At 42.1% G+C, this 15,492-nt stretch overlaps 1 protein-coding gene across 3 annotated transcripts in view; it reads left to right on the forward strand.

Annotated features, from left to right (window-relative positions):
* Positions 1-15,492, forward strand: part of LHFPL3 (LHFPL tetraspan subfamily member 3) — a 242,528-nt gene that overhangs the window by 197,600 nt on the left and 29,436 nt on the right. Inside the window, exon 3 of one of the 3 annotated variants that reach the window (XM_085216936.1) lies at positions 4,904-4,931. The exons of 1 other annotated variant lie outside the window; for it this stretch is intronic. In XM_085216936.1, the coding sequence (XP_085073062.1) occupies positions 4,904-4,920 (17 nt within the window). In that variant the 3' untranslated portion in view covers positions 4,921-4,931. Of the gene's footprint in view, positions 1-4,903; positions 4,952-15,492 lie in introns of all 3 variants that reach the window. One more of the 3 variants, XM_085216930.1, reaches the window with a different exon arrangement.

Genomic DNA, 15,492 nt, shown 5'->3' on the forward strand with positions numbered 1-15,492 from the left:
CCAGTTTTCAGGCAAGTTGTTTTCAAAAATAAAAACAAAGTGGATGGGAAGAAGGACAAGATTTCCATTGCAATGAGAAGAAATGAACAGGATAAGTAAAAAAACAGTTTCCAACTTTGGAAAGATCGTGGTGGTGGAGGTGCAGGAGGAAGAGATGAAGGATGATATCCCTGTCAGAGTGTGGAAACAGAGAGAGAGAGGAGAGCTGGGCTTCGTCAGAGATGTGCTGAGGGTATGAGTGGGGAAGGAGATCTTTCACTGCAGATGGAGAGAGGCAGTGAAGGGAAAAGGGGCAAGATTTAATTATTCTGCATTTACACACTATACAATGGCTGCAGCTGTTCTTAAAGCTAATTTAAAGGGAAAATGCTTATAGAAATTAAAAGAGTTCTCAAGAATTATCAAGAAAAGAAATAAAGGAGCATAAAAACAAACCTGTTGATCAAATCTGAATCTAAGAACGAGTAGCATATTCTGTTACTACCGAAGGGCCTCATCCCAATGCCAGGTTATTTGAGCTCCTTTTGCAAACAGCTGAAGAGCCCAACCTTCTCCAAGAGGCACTGCGTGGGGCTGAGCCCCAACAGGGCACAACAGAGCAGGGCACTCATCCAGATGTTGGTCCATCCCAAAGTGTGCACCCAGCGTACTCCTTGGTACCGCATCAGCATGTGAGCGCAGCTGCTGCCTGCCTTTGGTACGTGGGAGGTTAATTCACTGATATGTTGGAAATGTCTGATGAAAATGTCTCTGATGCTCTCCATTTAGAAACCTTTCCTCTGCAAAATGCTTCAAAGGAAAGATTCATTGTAGGAGATGTGCATAACCAAAAAACGCTAAAGATTTTATTGTTCGAGAAAAACGTATGAATTGCTGTCATCTAAAATAAGCAGCCAGTGCAGTTTGATGTATGGCAGAAACTTTCTGGATGATACAAAAATAGTCCTTTGTATTAATCTGACAGGTCTGGCCCTCCCAGGGGTGTTCAAAGCCTGAGTGCCGCTAATACCTTCTGATGATGCCTTGCTGAGTCAGTATATCACCAGCTCCTGCCATACAGTCTTTGTCTAAATATATACGATGTGCTTCTCTAATTGCTGTGATGTGTAAAACGGGGCAGGCGAGGTCGATGCAGGTTTCTGTGGCTGAACTGAGATGTTTAATTATACGGAACAAAATCTCAGCATTGTAAAGAATGCTTCCAGTTCTGTTCTATGTTTCTTATGTCGTACTGCAAGATGTCTGCGGCTTTAACACATTGAACTCTCTCCTTTTCAGGAATAGAATTTCATCCTAAGAAACAAATTAAACAAACATTTTTTGTACCAAATATGCTTGACCTAAAGCTTTCCGCCTATTATTTCATAAACACTTTAAGATTATAGGGGCTCAGCTAGCTTAGTAAAGATGAATTGCATGTGATTCAGGGAATACAACCATTCCATTAGTTATCCTTCTTTCAGTTGTGCCAGGCTTTTTGTGAATAATCTGCATGTTTAATCAATGGAGACTAATTAAGAAGACACAGCACGTTTTACTGTTGTTTTAAAACCTGTTTGTTGCCATAGGCAAGACATCATCAGTATTTCTAGATGCAAATTATTATTTGTTATATACATCGTGGAGAATTTTACTGACACCATTAACAAAGCTAAAAGAATATATAAACAGCAATACACAGATATGTAACCTGCAAAATTTGATAGTTGAGAAGAAAAGGATTTTAACAAAATTGATTATTTCTTCCTCTAGCTCTATATTCAACGATCCCAAAAGACAAATGGTTCTCCTTACACTTGCTCCAGAGCAAGGCATATCCAAATAAAAACAAGTCAAATGCTAAAATTGGTAATGCTAGTGTAAGTATGGACTTTCTTCAATGACTTTAATAGATTTTTTCTGCATTCACAATAGTAACAAAATATTTACCACTGTCCCTTTATACACCAAATAATAGGATAGAGTAAATGCCACTTAGGGCCAGATCTGTCTACTTTATTCACACAAACAACTGCATTGATTTAAATAAGATCAATCAAGCCAGCAGGATTCTCCCAGTGTCCATGTTAGCAGTAGCACTGTGGGGTGAGCAGCTCGTGCTTGAGGCCCCATGTCTGCGCCAGCAGCACGGTGCAGGGAGGTCATTATTTTACCCAGCCTCCTTCTTGCCCCTGTGGTTATCAGCCAATTATCAGCTGGAACAAGCATAGTTGATGGGAAATTCACCTCGGAAGTATACTCCTGATCCCAGTCAGAACATGAGTGTGGGCATATTCCCAGTTGGCCTCAGACCTCCCAGTATCTCATGTGCGTTATCCTGGTTTACCTAAGAAAAGAGAATGGGGACTGGTCTTCCCAGTTCACCAGGTGCTGGATTGTTCCTATTACTGGGTTTGCATAAGAGACAGTCACCAGCTATGTCCCCTGTATTTTGGGATACAGACTGATGCAGGAATTACGGCATAGTGAGAGGTACATCACTCATAGAATCATAGAATATCCTGAGTTGGAAGTGACCCGTAAGGATCGTCGAGTCCAAAGCCAAGAAGAGGCTAAAAGGAGGACAAGAGTTTTACATCTGAGCAAAGCAAATCAGTTGAGGGACAGAGATGATTCTTAGTATGGCTATGTGATGCTTAGGTACATACAAAGGGGAAATGTTCCTCATCCTGATTAAAGTGTTGGCAGGAACGTGTCCTGCTGAGGGAAGCTGCGTGGGGCTGGAAGTTTCTGAGGCTGGAATGGATCCAACAGCTCCCCTTGTATGTATCTGTGCTGACTGGGAGATAACTAAGCCTTCGTCTCCACGAGGATGGCAAACTTCAGCCTAGGCAATAAATGCCTTGGCTTCCCTAGCCTCTCCATAGTGCCCACGAATGGGATTGCATGGCTGGACAGCTGGTCTGTCCCAGGGGACAGAAAGAGGAGCAGGAACGTCCTTGGATTTCTATGGAAAGCACGTGTGTCTGGGGAAAGGCAGGGCATGGGGAAAATGGATCTTTTGTCAGTGCATGCTTGAATAGGTTCTGGGTTTTCCTAGGACATTTCCCAAGTGTACCAAATCATTGTGGTGCAGCTGACTTGTAACAGCTGCCACACAACCTGCACCAAACATCAGCTCCACCTGGCCAGGATGTATAGGGAGGAAGCAGGCAGCGAAGTGCAATTACCTACCTACAAATGCTTCCATGTTGGTCTGGCAGTGCAGAAGGAGCAAACTAACAGGAGGGAAAGTAAAATGCTGGCCATATTATTTATTGGACAGAATATTTAACCTCTTTTTTTGTTCTTTTTCTTTTGTTGTTCTTTTTTTTTCCCCTCCAGTATTATAGATGCTTTGCTTTATACCTCAGTACTCAGCCAGTATATGTATCCTTCAACGTCTCTGTTCTGTCCGTCACTGCCCAAATAGAGGTAGGAGCAAATCCAACTCCTTGTTTTAGGAGGAAATCCAGTGACAGCATACATGCAGTCACAGCTTCCAAGAAAGACAGAAAATCCAGCTGATTTGTTTTAAAAAATAAAATAAAATTCTTACCACCTGCTGTGAAGCTTTAGAAAAGTTAATATTATTTTCACCAGGGCTGTGTCAGTTGTTTAACCATTCCATTTAGATACTTCCAGCTATTACTTCTAACTTCACTGGTGTATTTTGCAGTTCTTCTACGTTAGAAACAGCTAGAAGATGTCTGATTCTATGTTGGCTATTTGTGATTCATATGTCAAATCCAGTTTGAAATTCTTGAATTATTTTCCAAACAATCTTGGAGTGATATTGGAACCACTGGGCTGTGTTTTTAGTTAATAAATGATTGCTTTGAGATCTGAGACTCTATTTTAGCATCTCCTTTGAGGCCCCTGTGGAACAGCAGAAGTTTAGCCCAATTGATTGCTCTGCTGCTCCCACAGAAGAGCCTCGTTTCTTTCTCCCATGCTTGTACAGATTTTTAGATGTTCAGCAGTGTAGTATACAGACATGCAGGCACACTTTTTTTTTTTTTTTTTAATATAAATCCTTTAGTTTGTAGGTGACTTTCAGTGTGTTTCCTCACTGGGCACAAAATGCTGTGTAAAGTGCTGTAAATTCACAAGAAATTACCTGAGTGTGTAGCTGAAGATACGCTCCTCTGAGTCCTGAAGTATCTTCAGGTTCCCTGTTGGCTTCCCCAGGGCACAGGGTGTGCAGGACCTCACCAGAATATAATTCTCTGGGCTCATAATTAAAAGCACAAGCCATGTCCGCCCTTCAGATCTAAACCACTGTGCACACCAGGTTAGGTTGGGTTCTTTCAGACAATGCCATTGTTTTTGGAAGTACAATAAAAAATGACAAGCAGTGCGCCAACAAGAGTCAGATAGTATATCTTTATTACTTTAACTTCTCATCCAGAAGACAAAATTCTGTAGATCTGTATTTACTGATGTAATAGCTGATGTGTTTTTATCTTTCATCTCAATAACTGTTCAACGGTTCTGATTTGTGTTGTTTTTTTTTTTTTAATTTTACACCTTTATTCAAATACTTCTGAAGTAGCATGGTTAACATAGTGCTTAAAATCGCCCACTGATCAAAAGATGTTACCTGGAGTTTTGATTCTGGCATGATAGCAAAAAAAATCAGCAACACACAATAGTCCTTAGGATGACTTTGTGTTTTGTGTTTATTTAAGTTCTGTCACTGTTTCTCCTGTTAATTGTACCTTTTCATCCACCTCCTTAGTAACCCGCTGAATTACTCCTGCCTTTCAGAAAGTTCCTTATCTGGTTAAATAGCAGCAGAAACCTGAATGATTCACACTCTCCCCACTGTAGCAAATAATATTGTTTACAAATCATACTACGATGTGCATAATCTCATTTGATTATACCTTAACTGTTCTGTTTTTCCCTTCCTACCTCACAGATGATGGAAATGCTTAAAACAAGTTAAGGTAGTATGACACAGACTAATGTAAGTGTGAGCATGGCATCCAAGGGACGAGCTGTGGAGTGTTTGCGCGCTTCTGCCAAAATACGTTGCATGGCTTTCTGCTGTTGTCTCGTGTTTCTGATGTTAGGCAGCATGTTCAGCAACGTTTAAGCATTCATTTGATTTTTATATTCCCAGCTTTTTTTTTTTTTATAGTCTTAATAATTTTTTTTCAGTAGCTTGTGGCAACTGCTTAGTGGCAAATCTGCAAACTGTGTGTGTTATTCTTGAATAACGTTCGGAAACACCTGCAAGGATCAGGGCCCAATTGGTTATGGCTGTTCAGAAACGTGCTGCAGAGTTATTTAAGTTTTCAGGCCAAATGGATCAGAAACAGTATCGACATTGCTCCTGTGCTTATCGCTGAAAAGCAGAAGCTCCTGGTTTGCTTTCTCCAAAATTCAAGTCTGATACTGTTGCAGCTGCCTGCTGCATATGACTCTGCTATGCACATCTGTGCTTTGCAATGCGAATGCTTTGTCATAGCTCTTCTGTTATAAAACATCTTACTTCATGAGACAAGTACCACACTGGAATTATGGATGTTGTGTTTTCACCATATTCTTAAAAAAGACTGCTATGGACAAAGAGAAGTTACTGATACCCCATCCCTGGAAGCACTCATGGCCAGGTTGGACGGGGCTTTGGGCAGCCTGGTTCAGTGGGTGGCAACCAGCCCACAGCAGGGGGCTGGAACTGTGTGGCCTTCAAGGTCCCTTCCAACCCAAACCATTCCATGATTCTGTGATTCTGAAGGTTATATTCTCCTGTGCTTATATATTTCTTTTAATCTTAGTGTTTATAACAGTTATGAGGGCAACAGCGATCGGTGTCTTGAAATACATGTGTTCACATGAGTGTTCTAGTGCTGTCTGGTAGTGAGAGGCAGAACTCAGTTATTCCTTGTCTGAGTTCCTCTTCACCCAGGATTGCCACTCATGTTTTCAGTGTACTGTGAATTTTTGTGATGAATATGATCAAATACTGACCAGATTACCCGGCAAGGTAGTGTCATCCCCATCCTTGGAGGTACTCAGAACTTGACGGAACCCTAAGCAACCTGCTCTAGTTGGATCTTTCTTGAACAGATTACACTGCATTGACTTCTAGAAATCCTCTTCAACTTATTTTTTTCAGTGTTTCTGTAATTTCATGTCCGCATTGGTGGAGAATACAGTAAAGCCACCAAAATAGCTTTCACTATGCTGTAAATTATAATGTGAAACCAGATCACCAGAGCTCAATGCACTGGTCACTGTTCCACTTTTCTGCATAACAAAATGTCAGTTAATTTTCTCAATGTGCCCAGTTCAGCTGCTTGCTATCAAGCTACATTTGTAGGCATTTCCTGTGTTCATGCCACAAAACCATCACTTCACTCCATTGTACACTATACTATAATGTGTGGAATTACAGCAGGTGTTGTGTGGGAACAGAATGACTTTCCAGAAATATATCTATTTTTGAATTATCGGAGCTGTGGCAAATGGCACTGACAGCCGTCTGTGTGATGTTTCTATAGTTTATCTCAATTTTCTCATGTAAGATCTCTACCTCTATTCCTTAAGACGCTAATGATTAGACTGTCAGAGCTGAGAAAATCCACCTGGTGAGCAAGGTCACCTTCTTTATCCTCAGTAACAAAGGAAAACATCAGAAAAACAAGGCTAAGGAAGTCCTAATTAACATCAGTGGTGAATGAAAACCTAGGGAAAAAGTAGAGCACACAAGATAAGATTCTACAGAGGTAAGATTATTTTTTGAAACAATAGTAAAAGAAGCCTGGAAGCTGTATTTTCAAATACAGTTAATGCTAGGGATGTGTTGCAGAAAAACAAAGACTCAATAGCTGTTTTGTGATTGCACTGCCTCCCTTTCCTGGGTGAGCTCCCACAAGCAGTCTGACTAGACCATTACTACTGCCAGCCACTTCAGCTCTTCAAGTCTTGCTTTGCTGTGCCACTATGACAAGAAATATTCCCTCCTCCCATAGTACTCAAATAATCATTTTTCTTCTCATTTTCTTCTGCTAGTCTTTTCTTGGTTCAAAATTCAGATTACCTGTACTGGGCTAATTCCCCCTGATTGCCACTGCTTCCTCTCAGACCCGCCCTCCCATTACAGGATTGCTCTCACCAGCTGACTCTTAGGCACCAGTGCCTGGCAGATTCCTGCTGATGTGTGGAATGCTTCTGCCTATTCACAGCTATAATCCATGTGTTTGACAGCCATCTCCTTATCAGTCCTCTCTGACTGCTGTGATGGCCCAGCACTGTTGGAACAAGCCTGGTTTCCCCTCTGATTCCCCTTGCTTGACAGAGATGTCCTCAACTCTTTTCTCTTATCTTAGAAGTCCGAGGAAGTGCTCCATAAAGGAGAGAGGGTATTTTTGTCTTTCAGCACCTGCATGGGTTCAGTAGGTTCAGTAGCACCTGAAACTGTGTTTCTTTCCCTGAAGGGGAGCTGCCACTTTCAGAGAGGCTTAAGGACAAATCAGGGCAATGTATCAGAAGTGCCATCAGTGCAGTTAGCTTGCCCTGGAACAAGGAGTGGTCTGCATGACCTCCTGAAGTCCTCTCCTTCTGATTTTTTTCACGATTGTGTTATTTTAAACTATGTTAACAACTGCAGCTGCAGAATTTAATCACCACATTAAATGGCCTGCACAATGAGTGGCTGACACCAGGACACCAACTCATCAGCAGGAGAGGACAGACCTGTGGAACTGCTGCAGAGTGTCGAATGTCACCACCTCTCTTCTATGCACATCCTCACATGGGTGCAGGTTGGCATTACGCAGTCAGACAGCTTCAGTAATGTCCATAGAGCCGGCCAACCTGTCTAAAGGTTGTCTGCAGAGCCTTTCATAGAATCATAGAATGGCCTGGGTTGAAAAGGACCACAATGATCATCTAGTTTCAACCCCCCTGCTATGTGCAGGGTCCCCAACCACCAGACCAGGCTGCCCAGAGCCACATCCAGCCTGGCCTTGAATGCCTCCAGGGATGGGACATCCACCATCTCCTTGGGCAACCTGTTCCAGTGCATCACCACCCTCTGAGTGAAAAACTTCCTCCTAAACCTCCCCTGTCTCAGTTTAAAACCATTCCCCCTTTTCCTATCACTATCCACCTCATAAACAGCTGTTCCCCCTCCTGTTTATATGCTCCCTTCAAGTACTGGAAGGTCACAATGAGGTCTCCCCGGACTCTTCTTTTTTCCAGGCTAAACAAGCGCAGTTCCCTCAGCCTTTCTTCATACTCTTGGCTTTCAGCAAAGCCATTCATTTGTTAATTTGTGTTTTCAAAACATAAGAGTATAACCTGACCACACCTGGCTGAAAAACTTGTGCTAAACTAGCCTATACTGACCAGCATATCTCTCTTTGTCTGGTGCTTCCAACTTAGAATCACAGTTGAGTTATGCTCCTGTCCCACCAGAACACTCTCTCACATCTTCTGCAAATCCTGTTGCCTTGGTTGATTTCCCTTTAAGCCTGAGAAAACCCATCCTTCACCAGGTGCTCAGCACAGTTATCTTCTCCAGTTATATCATTCTGAGCAAATGACAAGAATAGTTTTTCTTTATTACCTGCAGCACAATTTTATCCCTAATGTGAAGGCTAACTCCTCTGAAAGTCATTCCCAGAATATCATCACTGATCAGAATTGCCCCCTATAATTTCATTCAGCCTTCGGCTGTATGCAGCTCTGCCCACATCAGATTAGGTGTCTGGCTTCCAGCATCTCTCACCATTATCTTTCAGTAAAAGAAACACATACACTAGGATTTCCCACAATACCTTCTAGGCTTCCCAGGCAAAGACACATCTCCTCACAGTGAATGTCAGCACCGTTTCCCTGCTCCTTGCTGTGTCCAACAGCAGCAGTGAGCATTAGCCAGTGCTCTCCAAAGCAATCACACTGTCCAGCTCTCTTGCCTACTTCTTTTTTTCCTCTGTTCTGTGCGTTTAGATATTTTCTGCACCATAGTCCTAGGCTTGCCTTGAGCGGGACATTTCTTATGTCTTTTCCTAACCCCTGGCAGTCTTTCTGTTTGGTATTTATGTTGGTCTCTGTCATCTCACAAGATCTTCTGTCCCAACATTTCCACTTGATCCATCTACTCATGCTTGTCCAGGCTGCTGCTCCCTCACCTTTGTGGACCCGGGATCCAGTAATAATAAAAAGGATAATTCATCCTGTCCTCTTCTGCTCTTATCTGCCATTTTACAGCTGTACCAATCTCACCAGCATTGCCAGTCCTGTGTGAGGGCAAGCCATGGAGTAAAGAAGAGTACATGTGCACAGCCACAGCTCCCCTCTTCCTGATTTTCATATTCTTTGCAACTTAAAAGAATGCCACTTTTTAACTTGAAGCTAAACTTGGTCCTGCTCATTCATTTTTGAAATTGTGGCTATGCCTAAAGCAAGCAGCACAGTCCTGGTCAGTGTCTTAGCCTATCCAGAACACTAAAATGGTTTCAAGGGACCTGAAGGAGCTTTACATGGGGATGAGAGAAAGGCTGGACTCAGCTCAGTGAAGCACATTAATTCCCAGAAGAATATAAGGAACCATAATGAATTCAGCAGGATGGTCCATGGCCGAAGAGGTGCTCCTGTCTAAATGGTTTTCTGGCTGGATGCCGCAGACCAAATTGCTCCCAAAAGCACATGGGACAGCTAGGAAAGCAAAATTTTCCCTGTGGAATGCCGATGTCTTCCTTGCCCAAAGCCTTATCCAGCTTCCTGATGTGTGAAAATTGCAGGGTCTTTATCAATGACAGCGTAAAGCTCAGCTGATCTCAGACCTTCATGCAGCAAAGCACTGTTATGATCTATCATTAAGGCTGGCCAACTTTTCTGCATCATGAGGCCCCAGAATGCCCATTTTCCTATGGCCAATGGCTATAAGACATGACGATCTGTAGTGGTACAAAGATCTTGGGATAGTTTATAGAGAAGGGCAGGGTCCTGTCCCACACTCACTATAAAAGACAATTCGGTTGGGTTCACATCTGAAGCCCACATGTCTTGACTGTGCAGGTGTCTGCAGCTTCAAAGCTTATCCTGCCACAGGCATTCCTGTGCCAGGAGGATGCTGTCAGTCCTATAGGAACCAGAGTTGAACCTCTCACTGCATCTGGCCAAATGATCAGAAATTATCTGCTGTCATGGGGGTTGCATTCGCATTATATCATTGCCATGGAAATCCTTCTTTCATAATGGCAGCAAGCGATATCCCTCCTCTGCACTGAGACTGCCCAGAAAATTTGACACACAAGAGGGCAAGAAACCTTGACAGAGCATTAGCATTTTATTATCCTGGCAATGCATTAACCTGGAAAATGATTATATACAAAGTGAGCTAGAAGTGGGTATTGCTGTTGCATACACTGCTTTACCTGTCTTCTTGGTGAACGGCTATTTGGGATTTTCTAGCTGTCCAGTGGGCTCATCTTTAAAAGTATTTTCTTAAATATATTCTTAAAATATAGTCTTAAAATATGTTTCCATTTTGTAGTCCCATTGGCAATCACATTAGCATCATGAAACCTCTTAGTCACAGCACTTTCAGCAGAAAATGCTCTCTGGAAAACTAGAGACAAAAACTGCATGGTGCTGCCAGTGGAACAGGGTGTTCTTTTCTCTTTCCACATTTCACTACATGTTCACTGGAAACCATACTTCCTGATAGAGACGACCAACTTCAACAGACTTTGAACAATGTATATAGTAGTTAAAAGGTTTTTCCCATCTCTAACCTCTGTAATGCAACTACAAAAATAGAAAAATACAAGAATTTTTCCCTGTAAGTTAGACCTGTCCACGAATTTAGTCTTCACTAGAGAGGGAAAGGTGTCTGAAGGCAAGGAGGACATTCACCTCTGTAATTCCCTTCATCAACCAGTGAGAAAAGCAGCAGGTTGTTCTGATTTTAGCAGTGGCTCAGGCCACAAAGAGCACCACCATCTGGATGCCAAGGAAATGCAGAAAAAAGCAGTTTCACTGAAATGAAGACATACAGTTATCTTCAGCCTACTATATTCTCCAGAATGCCTGAAGCCAGCTCTGAAAGCAGAGCTCATATATTCTCAGAGGTGCTTGAGCTCAGATCAGCTTTGAAGGGGAGAAATATTGCTTCCATCCAGTTCGTGCCAGAGGAGAACTTAAGAAGTAAATCAAAGGACACTAGGGACAAATCTTTGATAAAAGCATATCAAAACTTTGTTTAATTTGTTTGCACTGCTGCTGTAAAGCAGACTCACCGGAGACAATATGATCTACAAATGGAATTTGTTACTAAATCAGGACATGACTTACTGGAAGGATAAGTAATGATTTCATCTAAGTCATTACATCTCCCTATCAATAGCACATCTCTGTGGGGAGTGTACTCACCTCCGGCTGAATACTGTATGATCTCTGTAGGACAAAGTCTGTACGCCTGACTGAAGGACACAATAAACCCAACCACCCAAAAAACAGCGGGTCAAACTGTCCCAGGCTGGCAGCAGATGTGTGTCATTGTGTTGCATGTGCAATAATCCCTTTGGTCTGTAAAATTTGCTTCTGCTCAGACGTGTGGGAAAGTCACTCTCTAAGACAGCAGAGGAGGGGTTGGATTCTCCTGTACCACACACATGTCCACAGATACTGAAGTGTCTGACTCTGACACATCCCAGGCACATACTCAAGGGATGGGTAAGTGATGCACCATGGGTCTACAGAGCACATATTACACCATACATGGCTCTGTGCATGTGCACCTCTGACCTGCTAAACTCTCAGATATACCCCAAACTCTCAAATGCTGTAGAGATTTCATTGCTGAAAGGAGAAAGAGTACTTGTACAGGGAGCTGCAGCAGGATGGCTATTCAGAGATGCCACTAAAAACTATCTCAACTTTGCCTACTCCCTGCATTCTTCATATCTCTCCTTCATACTCTTTATTTTGTGCTCTTCTTTCCTCACATGTTTTGATGTAGCTGTTGTCCACCATCTTCCGAATTGTTCCTCCTGAACAATGCCAGCTTCTGGACAATACCTTGAGTGCCCTAGGGTCTGGATCTCTGTCTGTACCTTTTTCAGAATTGTCTGCATCCCTTTTCTGTAGGGAGGTCTCCACTCTCCATATGCAATGTCAAATGACTTCATTTAACTATGCAGCTATAGCTACAAGTGACATCTTACCTCATATGCCTATCTTGTTCGACTGTAGTTGGTAAAACTATTATCTTCCACATCCAGGCAGCACAACCTCAGTTTTATTTCCAGCATTCTCACCATCCTTCTTCTTTCTAGGCTGTTGCTGTCATTTAAGCCCACTTAAATTCCCTCTGCAGTGCCACACACAGATATCCATTATTATTTTTTCCTGCAGTAAGGGCTGATAACTACATCCTCAGTCTTCATGACCTTCTCTGTTCTGGCCCTCTTGATGTTCACCCTGCCTTCCCTCAAAATGTCACGGCTAAAATTGATTCCTTGCTTCAGTTCTCCAAAAAAAACACACTAAATCCTTTCACTTCTTCACCTTCATCCTCTTTGTCAGGTTCATGGCCAAATCTTTCAAAATTTTCCATAAAACCACTCTTCTGGGCCTTCCTGCTCATCTCCTTCTTTTCTCCATATTCCCTGTTTCTCTTTCTTCTGCAGGAGACTTCCCAATGCAACACAGAATCTCTTCTCACAGTGCCACCACAGTGAGCTTCAAATCCTGTAAGTTTTCAAGTTTTCCACAGATGTGAGCCATTTTCAGAGAATCAGGCCCATCGACACTGTTTTCAGGTCTTCCCTTGGTCTCCCACTTACTCCTGCCTCTGGCATTGAGGTGTTACTTTGCGACCAGATGCCCACTTTCTCACTGCAGTGCCCCATAGAGATGCAATATGTGTGGAGTTGCTGGAGGAAAGGTCAATGCCTCACTCTTGCCCAAGTAGCCTTGATGAGCTTACTTCAAAGTAAGGCACAACTGGTCTACTTCTACCATTTGATCTGTAGCAAGGGACCTTGCTCCCATCTTTAGCTGAAGATATCCTCTTTTGTAGCCTTTGCATGTTTCCTGCCCCCATTAGTTATTAGGAATGGAGGGCACTTTAAATGCCTGTGATACACCTGGCATTGTATTAGAAGTATATTGAGGAAAAAAAATCCCTCTGGAAAATTTAAATGAATTTATGAATTACGACTGAAGAGGGAAAATGTATAAGAATGAATGTGTCCAGAAATTCTGGTGGATTTTTTTTCTCCAGAGGAAAAAAATGGAAGTACCAGTGTGACCACATGGTACTGTCTGAGTAACTTTTATTGAACATAATTGCTCTTTCTACCCACTGTCCAGAGGACATTCATTCTTTAAGTATCTCTGCCTTACAAATAGTGCTCAAGCTGGAACATGAGGCTTAGATATAGTTACTGTAACCTAGATCATTTACTTGAGCTTTTTATTTCAGCTCTGTTATTTCCAAACAGTTTTTGCATGATGTCACCTGCCTCTGAAGAGCTTTGTAATTAAGAAGTGAATTTTGAGTCTCCTTAAAGGCAATGTTCATAACAGATTAGAAAGATCAGAGATGCCATGGAGATTTTTAAGTAACAAGAATTAATTATGGTTAAATGGATCACTGTGGAGTGAAGATTAGATTTCACAATTACATATCAGAATTAATAAACAAAAAAGAGTACAACTATTTTATCTGTTTTATACTGATGATATAAGCAGGCATGCATGGGGGTAATTCATTCAGACCTGTATCCCACAATGCTTGCAGTGGTTGGTGATTTTGAGTACTGTGCATAACTCAAGTGTTAAGGTTTTAGTGCCCAGATAGGCAGGATAATTATACCAGAGAAATTACATCCAAAATTAGAGCATTTGAAAGGGCTAATCCCATTTGACCAATATCAGCCATGATGGACATTATGTCCTGCAGCAAAAATTGTCAAATCATTTGTAATAGGTTTTCAATGTTGCAAAATATGTGCAAGTCATAGCTTAACAACAATGCTTGTACATTCTAAGTCTAATTAAATATAGCTCGTATAAAATATTATGATGCTCCATTTACATGCTTAGAATTTAATTAATTTGTAGATTACGTGCCCTTAATAATAAATCTCTCTCCACGATCTTGGTCCAGAGTCTTATAAAAATGCAGAGCTCCTCATCTGCTTTAAAAGCATCTCTGTCACTGACAGTGGTAAAGTTTACCGAGTCCTAAAAAGGCTGCCTCCTTCACATAAACCTTGATGAGCACTTTGTATGAAAGGTAACAGGCAGCATTTATAGACTACCACTTGAGCAAAAGCACAGGCCACTCTCTGACTTCCTTGAAAACTCTAAGAACCAGGCAGTAACTCTTGGCAGTGCTGGTCTGGTGATTAATATTATTTCAGTAAATAGCGAACATCACTTCCCAAGTGGAAAATCATCCAGTTTGGCTAAATGTACGTCCTTCTAGTGATGCTCAGAGCATGACACTCTTCTCTTACTACCTGTTGGGATAGGAGTTCCTTTTCTAATCAGTGGATCCTGAAAACTTACTTCTTCCTCTTTTGGGGAGCTCAGGAAGCTCACTCAGTCAGTCAGATATGTTTTTAAACACTGTCTGATAGACAGACAATCTTGGAAAAACCATGAATATTTTGCTCAGAGGAGTAAAAAATAGGGGTCATGTATTTGGCAGGATTTCCCAGATTGTGCCATTATAGAATTATAGTCGTGTTTCTTGATAAGGATAGTAGCTGCCTGGAGGAATCCAATTAGGTAACTTGGCTATTTACCCAGCTAATCAGAAATCCTCGTGTTCCTATTTTTCCTCACCATCAGTGATATCACCAGAAGGTGCAGCAAATGTACTTGTCATAACTGTTTCCATGATATGCAGAAACGTCTCCTCTTCTGTCAGCTCGGGGCTCACACAAAAACTCCCATTCTGGGGGAACAGCCCTGTTTTTCTTTTAAATCTGAAACCACATGTCACACTTGAAAAATTAATGACTGACCGGGTGAATGGTGCCTGCTGAGGAGAAAGTTAGGTCAGCACAAGTTCGCCTGGAGGAGAGTGAGATGGCCTGGAGGTTGACACTGTGCTTCAGGCTGTGGGCTGAGGCCAGGCAGCCACGTCCTATCAACCTGGACTTCACTTTCCCTTATTTTCCTCTCTGAGACTAGATGTGCTAAAAGAGTTCACTAAATTACTGGATATATTCATAGAAGAAAGACAAGCAAAGTTCTTCCAGTCAGTGGTTCCTGATGATAGACTCTCCACAAGCCCAACGGGCAAATTGCTGGGTGGCACAATGTTCTAATACATCCCCAGAGATTTCCCTGCTCTGCCCTAGGCACCCACTGCCAGAAAAAAAGAAATGGGCTTCTGAACTGACCTCAGGTATGAAATCATACAATCATAGAAACATTGAGGTTGGAAAAGACTTAGTACTTAGTGCTACATCTCCAAATTTTTTGAACATCTCCATGGACAGTGACTCCACCACCTCCCCATGCAGCCTGTGCCCG

The sequence above is a fragment of the Meleagris gallopavo genome, chromosome 1 (genome assembly GCF_905368555.1).
Source record: "Meleagris gallopavo chromosome 1, MGAL_WU_HG_1.1, whole genome shotgun sequence".
Lineage (NCBI taxonomy): Eukaryota > Metazoa > Chordata > Aves > Galliformes > Phasianidae > Meleagris > Meleagris gallopavo.